General features: G+C 44.8%; 1 protein-coding gene and 1 long non-coding RNA gene across 3 annotated transcripts in view; one reads left to right on the top strand and one right to left on the bottom strand.

The window, feature by feature from the left end:
* ASPP (Ankyrin-repeat, SH3-domain, and Proline-rich-region containing Protein) overlaps nt 1-21,697 on the bottom strand; it is a 183,469-nt gene that overhangs the window by 124,468 nt on the left and 37,304 nt on the right. For both annotated transcript variants that reach the window (XM_090173941.1, XM_090173942.1), the window contains exon 2: nt 9,817-9,881. In XM_090173941.1, the coding sequence (XP_090030067.1) occupies nt 9,817-9,881 (65 nt within the window). The remainder of the gene's footprint in view (nt 1-9,816; nt 9,882-21,697) is intronic.
* The window catches only part of LOC149948808 (uncharacterized), a 32,557-nt gene that overhangs the window by 4,274 nt on the left and 6,586 nt on the right, over nt 1-21,697 (top strand). The window contains exon 3 of the long non-coding RNA XR_016480704.1: nt 9,823-9,928. This is a non-coding gene — a long non-coding RNA (uncharacterized LOC149948808). The remainder of the gene's footprint in view (nt 1-9,822; nt 9,929-21,697) is intronic.

Raw genomic sequence — 21,697 nt, 5'->3', positions numbered from 1 at the left:
GGAAATAGTTCGTTCTCAAGCAAAATCTTTTCTCATTTCTCTCATCATCGGATGGAATTTTCCACAGCGAAAATGTCTCGTAGTTAAATATACGCGTATAAAATATTTTAAGGTGAAGCAATGTATTAAAATCACCAGGAAGGAGCGAAGTTTTAACCAGGATAAGCAATTACTTAGGGCAATAAGAGAATTGGTTGCTACGAAAAGTTTCTATTAAACACTATTCCCAAACTTACATTGTCAAAATTTTAGAAAATAGAGGGAATTTCTACTCTCGAGGTTGAAGTTCGAGCAGTGGAGAGTAATTATTGTTTTCATTATTCCATAGGAGCCCAGGGGACATCAAAATGTTTAAAGTGCTTAGGGCCGCAAAAGGGGTTAATCCGCCCCTGGAGCGAACGGTATAAAGATGGTGTTAGTCTTGGTTGATAAGAAATTACAATGCAACCAGATGACTAAAAATTATACTTTAATGAAAGTTGAAGATTTACTCAACATCAGGGATTCGCTTTAAAATATTCCAAAGTTCTTTCAAGTGTTGTTTGCGTAACCATGGTTTAGTTCAGCACAGAGCCCCCTAGTGTTTAAATTTGACCAACGGGTAATAACTGGTAAAAACTTGTAGAGGTTAACGGTAATAGTGATTGTAGGGAGCTGTTAGCTCGAGTGTCATCTAGGAGCAACAAACACAGCACCCCACACAAGGAGAACGCAACCCGTCGAAAGTCGTGGATTTTCTTGTGTACAGTTTTCATTGGTCCGAAGGGGAATGGTCGGAAATTGTCTTCCCCCTTTCCGTAAAACGTTCAGCGTAAAGGTTCGTCCAATGAAATTTGTACACAACACTGCGTTAGCGTGTTTAAAGACTAGCTGCGTTCTCCTTGTGTTTGTTACTCCTAGGTGGCATAAAGGGCTTGACACCACCCTCCTACGCATTGTAACTCGACCATATGTTTAAGGCATTAAAAGTCGCTAGATGAGAAACATTTACACTAAATAATATTTACAATATTTCCAAAAAACTAATTGGAAAAGGGAGAAAATTCTTTGGCAGGGGATATTAGTGTATAATCATAATGCATATCTAATTGTTTAACACAATCTAATGGATTGTAACATCATACGTCGGTGCAACATTTATTTCTTATTTTTTCGCGATGAAGGACATAAACTACAGGCGTGATTTCATACGTTTCTCATTTAGAAAAGTGATTTTTCTCTCTCGACGGTATTCTTAAAAACCTAGATCCGCTAGGAATATTTTTGTATTCAATTCCCGCTTTCTGGTAGCGCACATGTGCAGTCTACGCTGGAATGGGAGCTGTTAACGGCGCACGAGTTGAGGGTCGAGCCCCGCGAATTTGGGCTCGCAGCTTTTGAAAGTTAATCGAAAACGAAGCCTTTTTTTTGACTCGATAAAGCGCTGCAGCGAACTCGAGTCGAGCAGCGAAAACGGAATACCTTACTTTATTTTCCGATGCCTTTAATTTTTTTTTATATGCGCCATATTTTCCCCAAAGAGAACGTGATCTTTCTTAGAAAGAGTTAGAAAAAAATCTGAAATGATAGAAAACAAGTCGTCACGCTAGATGGGTTGAATCCGATCTAGCATAAAATGAATAAAAATATTTTGCCGTCAAACAGTCCTAGGGCCCGGGCCCGAGAAAAACAATAATTTTGGGCTCCAATTCCCAGGGCCGACATGAGCGGGACCGGTACGAGCCAAACAATAATTTCGGGCTCCAATTCCCAGGGCCGACGTAACCGGACCGGTACGAGCCAAACAATAATTTCGTGCTCCAATTCCCTGGGCCGACATGAGCGGGACCGGTATGAGCCAAGCAATAATTTCGGGCTCCAATTCCCTGAGCCGACATGAGCGGGACCGGTACGAGCCAAACAATAATTTCAGGCTCCAATTCCCTGGGCCGACATGAGCGGGACCGGTACGAGCCAAACAATAATTTCGGGCTCCAATTTCCTGGGCCGACGTGAGCGGGACCGGTACGAGCCAAACAATAATTTCGGGCTCCAATTCCCTGGGCCGACATGAGCGGGACCGGTACGAGCCAAACAATAATTTCGTGCTCCAATTCCCTGGGCCGACATGAGCGGGACCGGTACGAGCCAAGCAATAATTTCGGGCTCCAATTCCCTGAGCCGACATGAGCGGGACCGGTACGAGCCAAACAATAATTTCGGGCTCCAATTCCCTGGGCCGACATGAGCGGGACCGGTAGGAGCCAAACAATAATTTCGGGCTCCAATTCCCTGGGCCGACATGAGCGGGACCGGTACGAGCCAAACAATAATTTCGGGGTCCAATTCCCTGGGCCGACATGAGCGGGACCGTTACGAGCCAAACAATAATTTCGGGCTCCAATTCCCTGGGCCGACGTGAGCGGGACCGGTACGAGCCAAACAATAATTTCGGGTTCCAATTCCCTGGGCCGACGTGAGCGGGACCGGTACGAGCCAAACAATAATTTCGGGCTCCAATTCCCTGGGCCGACGTGAGCGGGACCGGTACGAGCCAAACAATAATTTCGGGCTCCAATTCCCAGGGCCGACATGAGCGGGACCGGTACGAGCCAAACAATAATTTCGGGCTCCAATTCCCTGGGCCGACATGAGCGGGACCGGTACGAGCCAAACAATAATTTCGTGCTCCAATTCCCTGGGCCGACGTGAGCGGGACCGGTACGAGCCAAACAATAATTTCGGGCTCCAATTCCCTGGGCCGACATGAGCGGGACCGTTACGAGCCAAACAATAATTTCGGGCTCCAATTCCCTGGGCCGACGTGAGCGGGACCGGTACGAGCCAAACAATAATTTCGGGTTCCAATTCCCTGGGCCGACGTGAGCGGGACCGGTACGAGCCAAACAATAATTTCGGGCTCCAATTCCCTGGGCCGACGTGAGCGGGACCGGTACGAGCCAAACAATAATTTCGGGCTCCAATTCCCAGGGCCGACATGAGCGGGACCGGTACGAGCCAAACAATAATTTCGGGCTCCAATTCCCTGGGCCGACATGAGCGGGACCGGTACGAGCCAAACAATAATTTCGTGCTCCAATTCCCTGGGCCGACGTGAGCGGGACCGGTACGAGCCAAACAATAATTTCGGGCTCCAATTCCCTGGGCCGACGTGAGCGGGACCGGTAGGAGCCAAACAATAATTTCGGGCTCCAATTCCCTGGGCCGACATGAGCGGGACCGGTACGAGCCAAACAATAATTTCGTGCTCCAATTCCCTGGGCCGACATGAGCGGGACCAGTACGAGCCAAACAATAATTTTGGGCTCCAATTCCCTGGGCCGACATGAGCGGGACCGTTACGAGCCAAACAATAATTTCGGGCTCCAATTCCCTGGGCCGACGTGAGCGGGACCGGTACGAGCCAAACAATAATTTCGGGTTCCAATTCCCTGGGCCGACGTGAGCGGGACCGGTACGAGCCAAACAATAATTTCGGGCTCCAATTCCCTGAGCCGACATGAGCGGGACCGGTACGAGCCAAACAATAATTTTGGGCTCCAATTCCCTGGGCCGACATGAGCGGGACCGTTACGAGCCAAACAATAATTTCGGGCTCCAATTCCCTGGGCCGACGTGAGCGGGACCGGTACGAGCCAAACAATAATTTCGGGCTCCAATTCCCTGAGCCGACATGAGCGGGACCGGTACGAGCCAAACAATAATTTTGGGCTCCAATTCCCTGGGCCGACATGAGCGGGACCGTTACGAGCCAAACAATAATTTCGGGCTCCAATTCCCTGGGCCGACATGAGCGGGACCGGTACGAGCCAAACCATAATTTCGGGCTCCAATTCCCTGAGCCGACATGAGCGGGACCGGTACGAGCCAAACAATAATTTCGGGCTCCAATTCCCTGGGCCGACATGAGCGGGACCGGTACGAGCCAAACCATAATTTCGTGCTCCAATTCCCTGAGCCGACATGAGCGGGACCGGTACGAGCCAAACAATAATTTCGTGCTCCAATTCCCTGGGCCGACGTGAGCGGGACCGGTACGAGCCAAACAATAATTTCGGGCTCCAATTCCCTGGGCCGACATGAGCGGGACCGGTACGAGCCAAACAATAATTTCGGGCTCCAATTCCCTGGGCCGACATGAGCGGGACCGGTACGAGCCAAACCATAATTTCGGGCTCCAATTCCCTGAGCCGACATGAGCGGGACCGGTACGAGCCAAACAATAATTTCGTGCTCCAATTCCCTGGGCCGACGTGAGCGGGACCGGTACGAGCCAAACAATAATTTCGGGCTCCAATTCCCTGGGCCGACATGAGCGGGACCGGTACGAGCCAAACAATAATTTCGTGCTCCAATTCCCTGGGCCGACGTGAGCGGGACCGGTACGAGCCAAACAATAATTTCGGGCTCCAATTCCCTGGGCCGACGTGAGCGGGACCGGTAGGAGCCAAACAATAATTTCGGGCTCCAATTCCCTGGGCCGACATGAGCGGGACCGGTACGAGCCAAACAATAATTTCGTGCTCCAATTCCCTGGGCCGACATGAGCGGGACCAGTACGAGCCAAACAATAATTTTGGGCTCCAATTCCCTGGGCCGACATGAGCGGGACCGTTACGAGCCAAACAATAATTTCGGGCTCCAATTCCCTGGGCCGACGTGAGCGGGACCGGTACGAGCCAAACAATAATTTCGGGTTCCAATTCCCTGGGCCGACGTGAGCGGGACCGGTACGAGCCAAACAATAATTTCGGGCTCCAATTCCCTGAGCCGACATGAGCGGGACCGGTACGAGCCAAACAATAATTTTGGGCTCCAATTCCCTGGGCCGACATGAGCGGGACCGTTACGAGCCAAACAATAATTTCGGGCTCCAATTCCCTGGGCCGACGTGAGCGGGACCGGTACGAGCCAAACAATAATTTCGGGCTCCAATTCCCTGAGCCGACATGAGCGGGACCGGTACGAGCCAAACAATAATTTTGGGCTCCAATTCCCTGGGCCGACATGAGCGGGACCGTTACGAGCCAAACAATAATTTCGGGCTCCAATTCCCTGGGCCGACATGAGCGGGACCGGTACGAGCCAAACCATAATTTCGGGCTCCAATTCCCTGAGCCGACATGAGCGGGACCGGTACGAGCCAAACAATAATTTCGGGCTCCAATTCCCTGGGCCGACATGAGCGGGACCGGTACGAGCCAAACCATAATTTCGTGCTCCAATTCCCTGAGCCGACATGAGCGGGACCGGTACGAGCCAAACAATAATTTCGTGCTCCAATTCCCTGGGCCGACGTGAGCGGGACCGGTACGAGCCAAACAATAATTTCGGGCTCCAATTCCCTGGGCCGACATGAGCGGGACCGGTACGAGCCAAACAATAATTTCGGGCTCCAATTCCCTGGGCCGACATGAGCGGGACCGGTACGAGCCAAACCATAATTTCGGGCTCCAATTCCCTGAGCCGACATGAGCGGGACCGGTACGAGCCAAACAATAATTTCGTGCTCCAATTCCCTGGGCCGACATCAGCGGGACCGGTACGAGCCAAGCAATAATTTCGGGCTCCAATTCCCTGGGCCGACGTGAGCGGGACCGGTACGAGCCAAACAATAATTTCGGGCTCCAATTCCCTGGGCCGACGTGAGCGGGACCGGTACGAGCCAAACAATAATTTCGGGCTCCAATTCCCTGGGCCGACGTGAGCGGGACCGGTACGAGCCAAACAATAATTTCGGGCTCCAATTCCCTGGGCCGACGTGAGCGGGACCGGTACGAGCAAACAATAATTTCGGGCTCCAATTCCCTGAGCCGACATGAGCGGGACCAGTACGAGCCAAACAATAATTTTGGGCTCCAAATCCCTGGGCCGACATGAGCGGGACCGTTACGAGCCAAACAATAATTTCGGGCTCCAATTCCCTGGGCCGACATGAGCGGGACCGGTACGAGCCAAACAATAATTTCGGGCTCCAATTCCCTGGGCCGACATGAGCGGGACCGGTACGAGCCAAACCATAATTTCGGGCTCCAATTCCCTGAGCCGACATGAGCGGGACCAGTACGAGCCAAACAATAATTTCGGGCTCCAATTCCCTGGGCCGACATGAGCGGGACCGGTACGAGCCAAACCATAATTTCGGGCTCCAATTCCCTGAGCCGACATGAGCGGGACCGGTACGAGCCAAACAATAATTTCGTGCTCCAATTCCCTGGGCCGACGTGAGCGGGACCGGTACGAGCCAAACAATAATTTCGGGCTCCAATTCCCTGGGCCGACGTGAGCGGGACCGGTACGAGCCAAACAATAATTTCGGGCTCCAATTCCCTGGGCCGACATGAGCGGGACCGGTACGAGCCAAACAATAATTTCGTGCTCCAATTCCCTGGGCCGACATGAGCGGGACCGGTACGAGCCAAGCAATAATTTCGGGCTCCAATTCCCTGAGCCGACATGAGCGGGACCGGTACGAGCCAAACAATAATTTCGGGCTCCAATTCCCTGGGCCGACATGAGCGGGACCGGTACGAGCCAAACAATAATTTCGGGCTCCAATTCCCTGGGCCGACATGAGCGGGACCGGTACGAGCCAAACAATAATTTCGGGCTCCAATTCCCTGGGCCGACATGAGCGGGACCGGTACGAGCCAAGCAATAATTTCGGGCTCCAATTCCCTGAGCCGACATGAGCGGGACCGGTACGAGCCAAACAATAATTTCGGGCTCCAATTCCCTGGGCCGACATGAGCGGGACCGGTACGAGCCAAACAATAATTTCGGGCTCCAATTCCCTGGGCCGACATGAGCGGGACCGGTACGAGCCAAACAATAATTTCGGGGTCCAATTCCCTGGGCCGACATGAGCGGGACCAGTACGAGCCAAACAATAATTTTGGGCTCCAATTCCCTGGGCCGACATGAGCGGGACCGTTACGAGCCAAACAATAATTTCGGGCTCCAATTCCCTGGGCCGACGTGAGCGGGACCGGTACGAGCCAAACAATAATTTCGGATTCCAATTCCCTGGGCCGACGTGAGCGGGACCGGTACGAGCCAAACAATAATTTCGGGCTCCAATTCCCTGGGCCGACGTGAGCGGGACCGGTACGAGCCAAACAATAATTTCGGGCTCCAATTCCCTGGGCCGACATGAGCGGGACCGGTACGAGCCAAACAATAATTTCGTGCTCCAATTCCCTGGGCCGACATCAGCGGGACCGGTACGAGCCAAGCAATAATTTCGGGCTCCAATTCCCTGGGCCGACGTGAGCGGGACCGGTACGAGCCAAACAATAATTTCGGGCTCCAATTCCCTGAGCCGACATGAGCGGGACCAGTACGAGCCAAACAATAATTTTGGGCTCCAATTCCCTGGGCCGACATGAGCGGGACCGTTACGAGCCAAACAATAATTTCGGGCTCCAATTCCCTGGGCCGACATGAGCGGGACCGGTACGAGCCAAACAATAATTTCGGGCTCCAATTCCCTGGGCCGACATGAGCGGGACCGGTACGAGCCAAACCATAATTTCGGGCTCCAATTCCCTGGGCCGACGTGAGCGGGACCGGTACGAGCCAAACAATAATTTCGGGCTCCAATTCCCTGGGCCGACATGAGCGGGACCGGTACGAGCCAAACCATAATTTCGGGCTCCAATTCCCTGAGCCGACATGAGCGGGACCGGTACGAGCCAAACAATAATTTCGTGCTCCAATTCCCTGGGCCGACGTGAGCGGGACCGGTACGAGCCAAACAATAATTTCGGGCTCCAATTCCCTGGGCCGACGTGAGCGGGACCGGTACGAGCCAATCAATAATTTCGGGCTCCAATTCCCTGGGCCGACGTGAGCGGGACCGGTACGAGCCAAACAATAATTTCGGGCTCCAATTCCCTGGGCCGACATGAGCGGGACCGGTACGAGCCAAACAATAATTTCGGGCTCCAATTCCCTGGGCCGACATGAGCGGGACCGGTACGAGCCAAACAATAATTTCGGGCTCCAATTCCCTGAGCCGACATGAGCGGGACCGGTACGAGCCAAACAATAATTTCGGGCTCCAATTCCCTGGGCTGATGTGAGCGGGACTGGGTCCAAGAAAAACAATAATTTTGGGCCCCAATTCCCTGGGCCGACATGAGTGGGACCGGGCCCTAGTAAAACAATAATTTTGGGCTCAAATTCCCAGGGCTGACATGAACAGGCCCGGTCCCGAAAAAAACTAATATTTCGGACCCCAATTAAGCCGTTATCACTGAGATAGCTATAAGTTTTAGCGGAGTGCAACGGGAGAAGGGTCCAAACCCGGCCCCCCAACCCGGGCTGCAGAGGCCCCCTGTAATTTGAAGCGGTTTGTTACTCGTGGGGAAAACGATCCATCTAAGACGTAAAAATGAAGCAGGTACCTTTTCAATCTGGAGCCAGTATTTAATCGAATCAATGGCCACAATCAATGTCAAGTGTATTTCCCCTTAAACATAATCCACAATACTTTTAATTACTCTTAACATATGCCATAAAAACATTTTATTTAATGAAACCTAGTTAACGGGATATAACGTAAATGACGTAACTTTCGGCTCCGTGACGAAAAACGCGGCATCAGCTTTACTGAATGATGGGAATCGAAAGTTAGTGGAGAATTTCTTACGCGTTTCTAACTTTAACAATCTAGAATTTAGCTCACGTGATTTCATTTCTATAATTATTATTTATAATAATTTTAGAAATCTTGGGTCCTGTTACACTTGAAACAAGGTGTATTGAACTTTATTCTATGCAAATGTTATACACAGTCATACTAATGTTACACTAGCTCTTAATAATAATAAAATTAAAAGGCTGTATTCACGATTTAAATTATTAACAACGGTTAGGTACAAAAATATACACTTAAGCTATATATTTGTTAGAAACCAGTTTCTAAGGCGAGTTTCTCTTAATTTTTTAGGAAAAAACCTGATTATCAAACCGTCTAAAATTGAGTTTAAAAGTCTAGTGTGACCGTGGTTTTGAAGTAGTTACTAAAGAAGATATAATTAAGTATATAAAGTTAAAAAATAAAGTCAATTTTCAACTATATAAATCAAACAATATTACCACATTTAACAACTACAATAGTTAAGTCAAAACGCACATTTATATTAAAAATAAATGACTTGATAGATCATAGAAGATTAATTTAATTGATCTTAATATCACTGAAAACAGAAATTTTTCATTTGATTCATAAGGCTACCAATATAAGGTTGATAGTCGAAATAAAAAAATATAATCTACTAGCAAAAGCCAATAGCTTGATCGTACTACGATTAGTCTACACGCATTAAAGCCTACGGTTACACTCCTACGCATTCTACCAAGATTGTATTCAGCACCCTTTTCGCCACGTGATGCCCGGAAGATAAACTACGCCCCTCCGCCTTTCATCGTTTAATCTTTCCCCCTTTCTCCCGGTAAGGGGGGAACACCTCCGTGCAGGTGGAGAATATATCCTTGGTTCAACCTCTTCGTTTTCTATCGCGCTCTTAAACTCTGTAATCTTCGTAATCGAGCCGATCGAAAATCCTCAATTTGCGAGAGATTTAAAACTCTTCCTTCTAAACAGAGGTGCTCACTTGGCAAACTAAAGCTAGCCTATAAGTCGAGTCTATCACGATCTCATTATCCGCGGTTCATAAAATTACTCTAGCATAAACTTCACGGTTGGTAAAGCGTGCAAAATTAGGGCAAGTTCTTCCCCGGGGTCCCCTGTCCCCCGCGTGTCCGATACATTTTACCTACGAAAGAAATAATGTGGAAAGTTTTTCTTACCTTCAGAAAGCCTTTGGACCAAGAGCATCTTCGATCCTGCAATAACTTCAACTTCCGCCATGGATCTACAACGAAACCCGAAGGCCACAAAAATCTAATTAGTCTCGTCTTCGTACGTTATATTTGATATACATTTATTTTTAGTGAACAATTATTAATAAGCAGCTTGCGGCCTATTAAGTCAAAGTCAATTAGCATTGAAAATAAATGTTATAATACACGCTAATTAGTTTTTTTAATATAGTTTAATGGTAGATTTATCATTTTATAATGAAATGTTTTATTTTTTAGACATTTTATCCTATACAGGTTGTTCAAAAGGTTATGCAAAAATGTTAAGGAGTTGTAGAGGGTGAGTTAAGAAGTATGCCTGTTTTGTTTCCCATTTTCATACGATGAGTTAAAATAGCGCCAGAGAGCCTCAAAGTGCGGCCTACTAGCCCCTGGAAATAGGCTGCAACGAGCGCAAACCCAGCAGCGGGGACTTTAAATACTATTTAAGTTTACTTTTTTACGCTGGTTACCTCGATTTGTTTACAAAGTCCTTTTTCACCTATCACACGAACCCAAACCTTAATGTTCGCGTTTCCCTGCTGTTTCTTAAAAATTTTGCATAACCTTTTGAAACACCTTGTATAATGGTTTTAAAATTAAATTATTATTTCTTCCTAAAAAAATATTTACAGTATTTGAAAATCAATACTTCTTTATAAGATATATTACATACTTCTAATACCAATTATTGTTTCCTGAACTCAACATATGTTACTATAGGAGTTAGCTTATTTGGGGTCTATGTTTCTACTCAAAATACGTTTACCCTAGTATCGAGGGGCTGATCACTATCCGAAAGTCGGTGTAAGAGTCAGTAACTTTGACTGTACTAAAGTGATTACGTAATCGATTACAGATTTTGCACTACCAAATGCTGTACTCGTTGCAATCGGTGCACAGATCCTAGGATTACCAGAAATTTAGGGTATAAAATCGATCCTCGGATGTTTTATGCGTTCGAAATCAGGTTTTGTAGCCTAAATGCGTCTGACTACCGATTGATTTGTTGGTTTAGTAATCAGTTTAAAATTTAAAATATGGACTTTATTATTGGATCCACGAACTCAGTGTAACATCATTAGAAAGCGTAACCCGAAATTGCTTACAACGTAGGAACATGGATTAATTAACAAGCTGAAGTCAACCGGAAAAAATGTTCCAAACGTCACCAAGCGGAATACGTTGTTTTCAGATCCCAACAAAACAGTCACCATGGTAACACAAAAAAATACACGAGAAATCCCAGGTATATCTTTTAGCGAAGCTCGTTAATTAATCTCTTCAATTAATTAATTAATAAGGAGGATGCATTTTTTTATTTACGCCAAATCTCTCCTAAAGGGGCTCATTCTTTGGGAGAACACGTACACTTCACGAATTTTTGTTATTATACTGAAATTTCTTTCAAATATCGACGAATATTTAATCTTGGACCAATAAATAATAGATCCTTATCATAAGCAAAAACCCAATTCTTCAAATCGAATCACTTGCTAACTCTCCTACTCAGAGAAACGAGAAACGATTCCACTCAAATAAAAAGCCCGTTCCTAAAAACTTTAGCAAGATTCCCAATTTTATTAGCTGAGGATTACGTCATCTTCTTTCTTTTCTGGGGTCTAAGAAAATCGCGAACTGATGTCTAGGCCTTTTTTCGTGCTTAGGTATTGGTAAGAGTTGGCTTAGGTTTAGATTAGGTTAGGTTATGTTGGGTTACGTTGGGTAGGGTTGGGTTGGGTTATTTTGGGTTGGGTTAGGTTGGGCTGGGTTAGGTTGGGCTTAGTTAGGTTGGTTTAGGTTAAGTTGGGTTAGGTTGGTTTAGGTTAAGTTGGGTTAGGTTGGGTTGGGTTAGGTTGGGCTGTGTTAGGTTGGTTTAGGTTAAGTTGGGTTAGGTTGGGTTGGGTTAGGTTGGGCTGGGTTAGGTTGGTTTAGGTTAGGTTGGTTTAGGTTAGGTTGGTTTAGGTTAGGTTGGTTTAGGTTGGGTTGGGTTAGGTTGGTTTAGATTAGGTTGGTTTAGGTTAAGTTGGGTTAGGTTGGGCTGGGTTAGGTTGGTTTATGTTAGGTTGGGTTACGTTAGGTTAGGTTGGGTTACGTTTACTTTAGGTTAGGTTAGGCTAGGCTAGGCTTTGGTAAATTAGGATTCTATATGAATACCAAAATCTTCTGGATGTATAATTATACTTTGGGACCAACTAAAATAATGAACCGTTGCTAAGATTTGTCATACGTGAAAAGATAAAGATAATAAGCCTAGTATTTGATCGCTTAAATTGCGTTCGTTTTTAATAATTGGGTAGAAATGTTTCCAATAGATAGTAGTTTATTTGTTCAAGGTGAAATAAAATCATTACAGACGCGTTTTATGGTACGGGATTCTGCTAGGAGACTCGAAATCATTTTGTTTGTGTGTTTTGTCCTGACGCGAGAACTAAAGCTAAATTTCTCCTAAAACATTGACATTTTATCAATACGTCAATTGATATATCTTTTTTTGCTGTATAGGCTTTGGAGTACTGACACATACTCTTTGAACAAATAAAACATTTATATGACTTCGTATAAAATAATATATTTTAAAATTAATAATAAGCCTGTTCATCGTTTGTCTAAGATAAAAGCGTAAAATCTTCCCCATCAGTATATTTGCGTCCACTAAATCCTGGTTTCTACATTAGAATCGAGGACCTCAAAAAGAAGAGACCTAACTAACAACAAAAATGTCGTGTCCATTTTTTTTCTAAATTAAAAATACGGATGACAAGTTTATTTTTTTTATAGCGAGACGGGGAAAATGACCGTAAAGTATCAATTGTGTATATTCCTTTTTGTTAAATTGATCTAAATGTTTGATAACTGAATAAGCACCCAAGCAGGGCTTACAAGTCAGCCAATGACTTAGCCCTTACACCCAGGGTTGGAAAAAAGCCGGCTTTAAAAAAAAAAAATCCAGACCAGTGGTTTTAATTGGCTATGACCGGTTTTTTCCCGTTATAACCTGCTAAAATATAAATAGTACCTTTTACTTATGTAAGTAGAAATTGTCTGCAGTTATTTTCGTAAATAAGAAACTAAACAAAGAAAGTGAAATAACTATATAAAATAACTGAATTCTTTTGATTTCCTCGGGAAATTCCCCCTAGTTTTTGTGTATGACGCACGGACAGAAGCGAGGCAGGGAACTTTGGAACTTTAAACCTACCGAAAAACTGGTAAAAGTAAACCGGTTTCTAAATATGAAACAAAAAATAAACTCAATTTCTAAATAAAAACTATTAATTTACTAAATATTCATATTGTAATTTTTTTTAAAAAAGCCACAAAAATCTGGATTTTTTCAAGTGGCTATAACCGGATTGAACCAGGTGGTTATAACCGGTATGGCTGGTTCTATTCCAACCCTTACACCCCTGTAAAATATACTAAAAAATATTTTCCTAATAAACTTGAATTTGAATTTGAATAAAGACAACATTAAAAATATTAAAAATAAACTAAAAGAATCGTAAAAAATAAAACAACAAGATTAGACGGGGATTTCGATATAACTCTTAATACACGAGTCTAAACAAAGCCCCCTTTTCTATTACGAGAGTTCCGAGCGGAAGAAAACTTAAAATATTGAAAGCGAGATGGAAGGAAGGGAGGCGGAGGCAGGAAAATAGTGGCGGTTCATGCAGTTCACGATTGTCTATTACACGCTTGAAGAATCCAAGAGCGAAATCGAGAAAAAGGAATGAACAGAAAAGGGCACCGTTTTTCTTTCATTCTCTATACATTTATAGTTCCTTACCGAGAGTGTACCTTAGAGTCAAGAATATACTCACTTTACCCAATCCGTAGCTTTAATTAAACTACTCAGTTAGGAATCCCCGTACTGAATCCAACACGATATACGATCATAGGAACCTACCGAAGAAAAATACGCGTAATCTTGTACGAACTATGTATGGAAGAGTAAGGCTGATAGAGAGGGAGGGGTGGGGTGTGGGAAATCGGGAAAGAAATTGGTAATCTTTGCAATGGCCGTTCTTCCCTTTCCCAATATATCCACGCACCATTCTACTAGTTTAGTAGTTTCTCATTTATAATACGAACGATTGAGTTTTTCCACTCCGGTGCGTCGGAAGAAGAAAGATTGGTCCGCGCATTAGCCCGCAAATCCGAAACGGAATAATAATAAAAAGATTGCCCGACAATGTACGGAAACCAGCCCGAGGCCGACTGTGGAACGAAGGAAATAAATTGGGCAAATTTTCCATATAGCTTAGCCCGCCCCGTCCCCCCCCCCCCTCTCTCCTCTTGAAACGACATTTTCGCTTTCATTAAGCTTGATCAGCGATAAGCCTGTCCTCGAGCGCCGCAGCTGTCCTCGACTACTTTCACCCCACCACTCCCTCTTTCTCCTAATTATATTATTTTTATGATCTGATATTAGAACTCTAAGAGCGCCCTCTTTAATATATCGCGTATTTGGGATATTTACGAAATTGCCTTTTTCCTAGGGTACACCATATGTAATTCAGGTTTGGAAAACTTGCCTTAAAACGCTCCGAATCAGATAATAGAATATTTTTATTAAATTTTCATTTATTATTAGGAAATATTTCCTAGATGGGCTGTTGCGGAAATGGGAGGGTTCCTAAATAATTTTTGTTCATTCCAACCTAAAGCTATCTTAGAATAGAAAATAGGTTCGCACTCAACGTCATCCTATGTTCGGAAATAGTTTGTCCTCCGACTCCCCACAACGATCCTACATTACGAAATAGTTTGTCCTCCAACTACCCACAACGATCCTAGATTCCGAAATAGTTTGTCCTCCGACTACCCACAACGATCCTAGATTCCGAAATAGTTGGTCTTCCAACTACCCACAACGATCCTAGATTCCGAAATAGTTGGTCCTCCGACTACCCACAACGATCCTAGATTACGAAATAGTTTGTCCTCCGACTACCCACAACGATCCTAGATTCCGAAATAGTTGGTCTTCCAACTACCCACAACGATCCTAGATTACGAAATAGTTTGTCCTCCGACTACCCACAACGATCCTAGATTCCGAAATAGTTGGTCCTCCGACTACCCACAACGATCCTAGATTACGAAATAGTTTGTCCTCCGACTACCCACAACGATCCTAGATTCCGAAATAGTTGGTCTTCCAACTACCCACAACGATCCGAGATTCCGAAATAGTTTGTCCTCCGACTACCCACAACGATCCTAGATTCCGAAATAGTTGGTCTTCCAACTACCCACAACGATCCTAGATTACGAAATAGTTTGTCCTCCGACTACCCACAACGATCCTAGATTCCGAAATAGTTGGTCTTCCAACTACCCACAACGATCCTAGATTACGAAATAGTTTGTCCTCCGACTACCCACAACGATCCTAGATTCCGAAATAGTTGGTCCTCCGACTACCCACAACGATCCTAGATTACGAAATAGTTTGTCCTCCGACTACCCACAACGATCCTAGATTCCGAAATAGTTGGACTTCCAACTACCCACAACGATCCGAGATTCCGAAATAGTTTGTCCTCCGACTACCCACAACGATCCTAGATTCCGAAATAGTTGGTCTTCCAACTACCCACAACGATCCTAGATTACGAAATAGTTTGTCCTCCGACTACCCACAACGATCCTAGATTCCGAAATAGTTGGTCTTCCAACTACCCACAACGATCCTAGATTACGAAATAGTTTGTCCTCCGACTACCCACAACGATCCTAGATTCCGAAATAGTTGGTCTTCCAACTACCCACAACGATCCGAGATTCCGAAATAGTTTGTCCTCCGACTACCCACAACGATCCTAGATTCCGAAATAGTTGGTCTTCCAACTACCCACAACGATCCTAGATTACGAAATAGTTTGTCCTCCGACTACCCACAACGATCCTAGATTCCGAAATAGTTGGTCTTCCAACTACCCACAACGATCCTAGATTACGAAATAGTTTGTCCTCCGACTACCCACAACGATCCTAGATTCCGAAATAGTTGGTCCTTCGACTACCCACAACGATCCTAGATTCCGAAACAGTTGGTCCTCAGACTCCAACGCTATGACGTGAGCAATATACAGGGATATGCTAGCGCTATAAAAAGGAGTATAAGAAACACGTAGGGTAAACAGCATGTTCGCCAGAAAGATACGTCTTACACTTCTACACCATGGCACTACACGTTCGGACTTAACCCGTGTAAAGGCTACTTTTCAGTGGGGTCAAAACGTCGCTAGAGTGACCATTGACGCAAAGAAATTGCATCAGACCTAAAGGCTGGTTTTCACTTGGGCAAAAACGCCACGACGGTGAACGTTGACGCGAAAAATTCCCGTTAGGCCTAATGCAATATTTTGCGTCGACTGTCACCGTTGTGGCGTTTTTGCCCTAATGAAAACTAGCCTTAACGGCAGTTTCTTGCGTCGACGCTCACCGTCGCGACTTTTTTCTCTAGTGAAAACCAGCCCAGCACGGGTAATAATTTATTTTTATATACTCGCGTAAAAAGTGTCGCGCCTTTACGCCCACTAGTCAACGGAAGCCTCTAAAATTAAAACGCGACAGAAAAGCTATACGTTTTAAATTTAACCAAATCGTGTTACGTCAAATGAACGTAAATTTATGTACGTACACAATTGGCCCATATTTTTCCGCTGTTCGGGCAAAAAGTCTACGCTCTCCCTCTCGGGAACTTCGAAAGATTCCCCCAAATGGCGATTTGTCAACCAGACGGGATCGAAATATAGTCTCGCGGATGAAAGAAGAGACTGGTACGGTCGTAAATCGCGTCTTTCTGCGCAGTGGCCGACTTCCTTTAAAGGCCTACAAAATGAACTCCCTCGAGATCGGAAACGACCCTTCGATAGATATATAACAAGTCGACCCGGAACAAATCGTTTATCAAGAGAAAGGCCCTCCTCCTCATCCTGATCCTCTTGTATATATTCCCTGGGGCCACTGACGCCTTTGTAATGGCGGATATTTTAGGGTCGTTCGCTGGTCGAAACCTCATACGGAACGAAAACAAAACGAGGATCCTATCGTGGCGCGTGTTTTTAGTCGCTTGTTTTGAATTTTCGATCGCGTCTGTTTAGCCGCGTTCACACGTACCTTTGGAAATGTCCCGCAACGTTGGGATCATGTCGTACGAACAATTAATGTTCCAAGTCCAAATGTTTCATATCACGGAGGAGTTTAGCCGTCTAAACGTTGCGAGTGTAAAGTTTGGATCATGGTCAGTGGCTGAATGGCCTTAAACCTAGGAAACCGGAACTTTTACAATGTAATGCCAAGATAGGCTCTAATATAATAATCAGCTAGGCTAATACACAAGGCACCACCTTAGGTCCAAGTCATCTAGAGACTTTTAATGCCTTTAAACAAGTGACCGGGTTACAACGCGTAGGATGGTGGTGGCAAGCCTGTCGTGCCACGCGAGCCAACATCACCCCACACTCACTATAATCGTTAACCCCTACAAGTTTTTTGGAAAGGGGAAACCGAAGAACTCGGAGAAAAACCCCTTTAACCAGTGAGGAGAGAACTTGCAAACTTAACGCAGAAGGAGTGGTTCCGAGTTTTCCCGGGTATAAACACCACTGTTCATAGCGTTTCAAACCGCTTCGCTAAGAGGTTTCACAGCCATTCGTGACGTCATCGCGTAAGCTTTCGCGTACCACGTGACCACCCACTTAATTAGTTGCTTTATAACGTTCAGATGACCTTGTAAGGTGGGGTGGCGGAGTTGTTAACACTTTTGCCTCGCAGCAAGAGGAGCCGGGTTCAATCCCAGCTTGTGGCACTGGGTGAAAACTCGGAACAACTCCTTCTGCGTTGAGTTTGCAAGTTATCTCTCCACTGGTTTAAGGGGTTTCCCTCGAGCTCCTCGGTGTCCCCTTCCTCAAAAACTTGTTGAGGTTAACGGTAATAGTTAGTGTATAGAGCTGTTGGCTCGCGTGGCGTGAAGGGCTTGCCACCACCCTCCTACGCATTGTAACCCGGCCACCTTAATTAATGGCTTTAAAAGTCGCTTGATGTTTTAGGCCTAAGGTGGTGCCTTGGGTATTAGCCTAGCTGATTATTATTAAACTTCATTCCACGTATCGCGATTTTCATCAAAACGCGCTGGAAATCGAACGTGTTAGCCAAAACGTTTTCCAACCACAACGAACCGCTACTTGGTCGAAACGATGCAAAACGTTTCGGATGGTATACGTGTGAACGCGGCTTTGGACAACGTAGAACATGGCCGCCGCGGAAGGTAGAATACGGATGTAAAAAAGACAGGATCTAGAAAGCGTTCGATTGAAAAATCGGCCGTGTCCGAAAAACAATTTCGTCCCGGGAATATCCGGCAGACGTTTCGGCGGCGTACTATGGAAATCCCAGACGTGACCGTTGAAAGCGCGAGAGACTGCGGGGTTACCTTACTTTAAGTTGCGCGGTCACGCAATTTATATCTTGACACAATACCCGACGTTTGCAAAGATGGACACGCCCCAATACACTTTCCACTACGTACGATAAGGTAATCGACGGAACGTCACTTTTTATCGACGCAGAATTTACTCTACTTCCTTTTACCAGAAGTATGTAATACGTCCCTTACGAGATAAGTATCTATTTTGGACGTAAAAATGACCTTCGCAGACTGTAGGCAGCTTAGAAATTATACGCGTATATTATTAATAATAATCAGCTAGGCTAATACCCAAGGCACCACCTTATAGGCCCCAATCAGATAGCGACTTTTAATGCCTTTAAATCAAGTGGCCGGGTTAGGCTGCGTATAGGAGGGTGGTGGTAAGCCCATCATGCCACGCGAGCCAACAACTCCCTACACTTACTATTACCGTTAATATCTACAAGTTTTTATGAAAATGGGAAACCAAAGAACTCGGGGGTGAAAAATCCTTTAACCAGTGGGGAGAAAATATGCAATCTCAACACAGAAAGAGCTGCTCAGAGTTTTCACCCATTTTACACCACCTAATAAATAAATATATATATACTTCCAATGGATATTAAATTATTTATAAAATAATATTTTCGCTGTAATAGTGACGTTGCACTATTTTTCTTCCAAAATGAATTTGGAAATACCTGATCACGTTTCTATCGTTTGATATTATCAGTATAGGTAAAATACTTATACACTTCACAGTGGCGTAGCCAGGATTTTTTTTCGGGGGGACACACCATTGAAAAAAAAAGTAAAAAAAATAAAAATATTTGTACGTACGACCATGCGTTTCGGGGGGGGGCATGTGTCCCCTGTGCCCCCCTGGCTACGCCACTGACACTTCAGAAGATAAAGAACTATATATGACACCGTAACGCGCATGGCTCGCTGAAAAGTGACATTGATAGACACTTTTCATCAGCTTCAGTGACATTTCGTCTAATAAAATCAATCGAAAGCGTTACAGCCATTGTATATAGAGGGTGCAGTGACAACTGAATCTGTCATACAGCGCTGACAGTGAAGCCTATTACGAAATATAAACCGAAAATACGTTGTCACTGAAGTGGAAATATTGAGGACGGCATTTTTTCGTCGATACTGTGGGAAGACAAACTATTGTTTAGCGGCAGACGGCGTTGATATCCCTAATACCGCCTGAACGTCTACGAAGTTTCAGCTTCTCCGTCGTAAAATACACATTATCAGAGATCCCCGGTGGCTTTTTCTAACGAAAGGTAACAGATGTCGACTGGCTGTCAGCTTGGGTATAGCTGGCCGCTCGTTACTGGCTGGCTGACTGCTGTACTTTATATATTTCTGTTTTTAATCGAACTTCGTACGTGAGTGAAAGAAATGGAGCGTATAAATATTACATTACGATTGTACCGTTCGCGCTTATTTGTGTATTTTGTTTCCCTTTTTTTTACTTTTATTTTCTGCCACGATACAGCTGGTGTCGGGCAATTTTATATCACCGTTTGATACGCTCAGTTTTATGTAAGAAATAAAAGAAAAAATTGTCGTTGACTGCGGAAAGATAGCCCTTTAACCAAAACAAGTTGTCTCAACGCAAATTATACTTTTGAGGTGGTTCTTTGGTGAAATTCTAGAACTCGGAGAAACGGATAAATTAACCGCCAAAATTTCAATTAATCATAAAAAATTCGATTAACTATTTATTTATGGATATTATTCGCGACTATTATACGATTTAATATGCAACAAATAAGTTTTTATTCGGATAATTTTCGGTTATGGATATAAAAGAAATGAACGGAAAATTTCTTAACCGAACGCCATGCCCTATAAAATTCCCAAGCAATCACACTGATTTCATATTTCAAACCTCTAATTGAATATAAATCATTAAAGAAAGTTAATAATAAGTAAGTTTTTAATGAAAATGAACACGAGAAATCCAGCCAGCCATTCTTGAAAACACTATAACTTTTAATCTTATAAAGTAAAAAGACTTAATAAGAATAAGAAGTCAAAACAGAGACTCTTCCACGTATAATTTAATAAAATGGAGACAAATGAGGTTGTAAAGTAGGTTGCTAGCGACATCTGCAACGTCTTATTAGAAACTATGTCTCCGTCTTAATTTAGGCAGTTTCGCAGGCTCGGAATGGGCAGACGGGACAGGTAAGATAGCTTGGTTTTCTCGTAACGCACTGTTGATAAAATGACGCGTAGGAAGACATCTCCAAGTTTCTCCATTAAGCAACTGCGAGGACACTTTTTTCACGGCCAAAGATAAATCCCTCCGCCATCCGACTTTGGGGCCGCAGTTATTTCCCCGCGGATATTAGCAGCCTGGTCCCCGGGCATTCCGTCATCCAAGGAGGGCGTCGTTTGCAGAAAGTCACCTCCAGCATCCGGCTCTCATCGGTATAGTTTCTTCTGGTAATAGCTTCCCAGTATCTATCTGTCTGTTCTGGAAGGAAACTATAAGGCGAAAGTCCGCGACGCAAATGCCAAAATAACCGTCATCGCTAATATTGAGTGGCAAACTTGGCACCAGTGCGGAGACTGGAAAGAGAGGAATTGACTTTGGTCGCGCGTCTCTCCCAGCCGAGATAATTGCCTCTATCTCTTCCGACAATTCCCCCGCGCTGGTTTTTCCCCGACTAGGTTTCCTCTCGCGTACGCCAACCATTCCCAGTTCAAGATACGTCTATTAGGGCGCGCCACGAGGCCATCAACCATATCCGCTCTGTCCTTTTTCGACTTTCACAGACAGGAAGTAAACGAAATGCCTATGATTTTTCGTTACCAAATTTTTTTCCCCGACATTTTTAGACAGTCGATCGAATATATTTAGTACTTTTAAAATAACAGAAATACCGTCAATTTCTTGAAAATTAATTTGTTCATTTACAAATTTTGTATCTATCGTAAGTAATATAATTACAATAAGCATGACTCTTCCTTATGGTAATTTTCTTACCGAACCACTCCACCACCCCACCGAAAAAGTTTTATAATAACTATATGGTGGGGTGGCAAAGTGGATAGCACTTTTGCTTCGCAGCCAGAGGAGCCGGGGTCGATCGCAGACTGTGGGTCAGAAATTTATATCGCGGTGCTCCAAGCGAATCAAAAAGCCTACTACACTGTCGCACTGGGTGAAAACTCGTAGAGTTTTCAAGTTCCCCTCCCACTGGTTAAAGGTGTCCCCCCCCCCCCCCAAGTTCTTCGTTTTCCACTTTCCAAAAAAAACTTGCAGAGGTTAATAATAATAATAATATTAATCAACAGCTAGGCTAATACCCAAAGCACCACCTTATAGGCCAAAGTCATCTAGCGACTTTTAAAGCCTTTAAACATGTAGGTGCGTAG

This window comes from Leiobunum rupestre, chromosome 4 (assembly GCF_980474605.1).
Source record: "Leiobunum rupestre chromosome 4, qqLeiRupe1.1.hap1, whole genome shotgun sequence".
In the NCBI taxonomy this organism is placed as follows: domain Eukaryota; kingdom Metazoa; phylum Arthropoda; class Arachnida; order Opiliones; family Sclerosomatidae; genus Leiobunum; species Leiobunum rupestre.
Note: the sequence above shows the minus strand (reverse complement) of the source record. Positions and strands in the feature narration are given on the sequence as shown.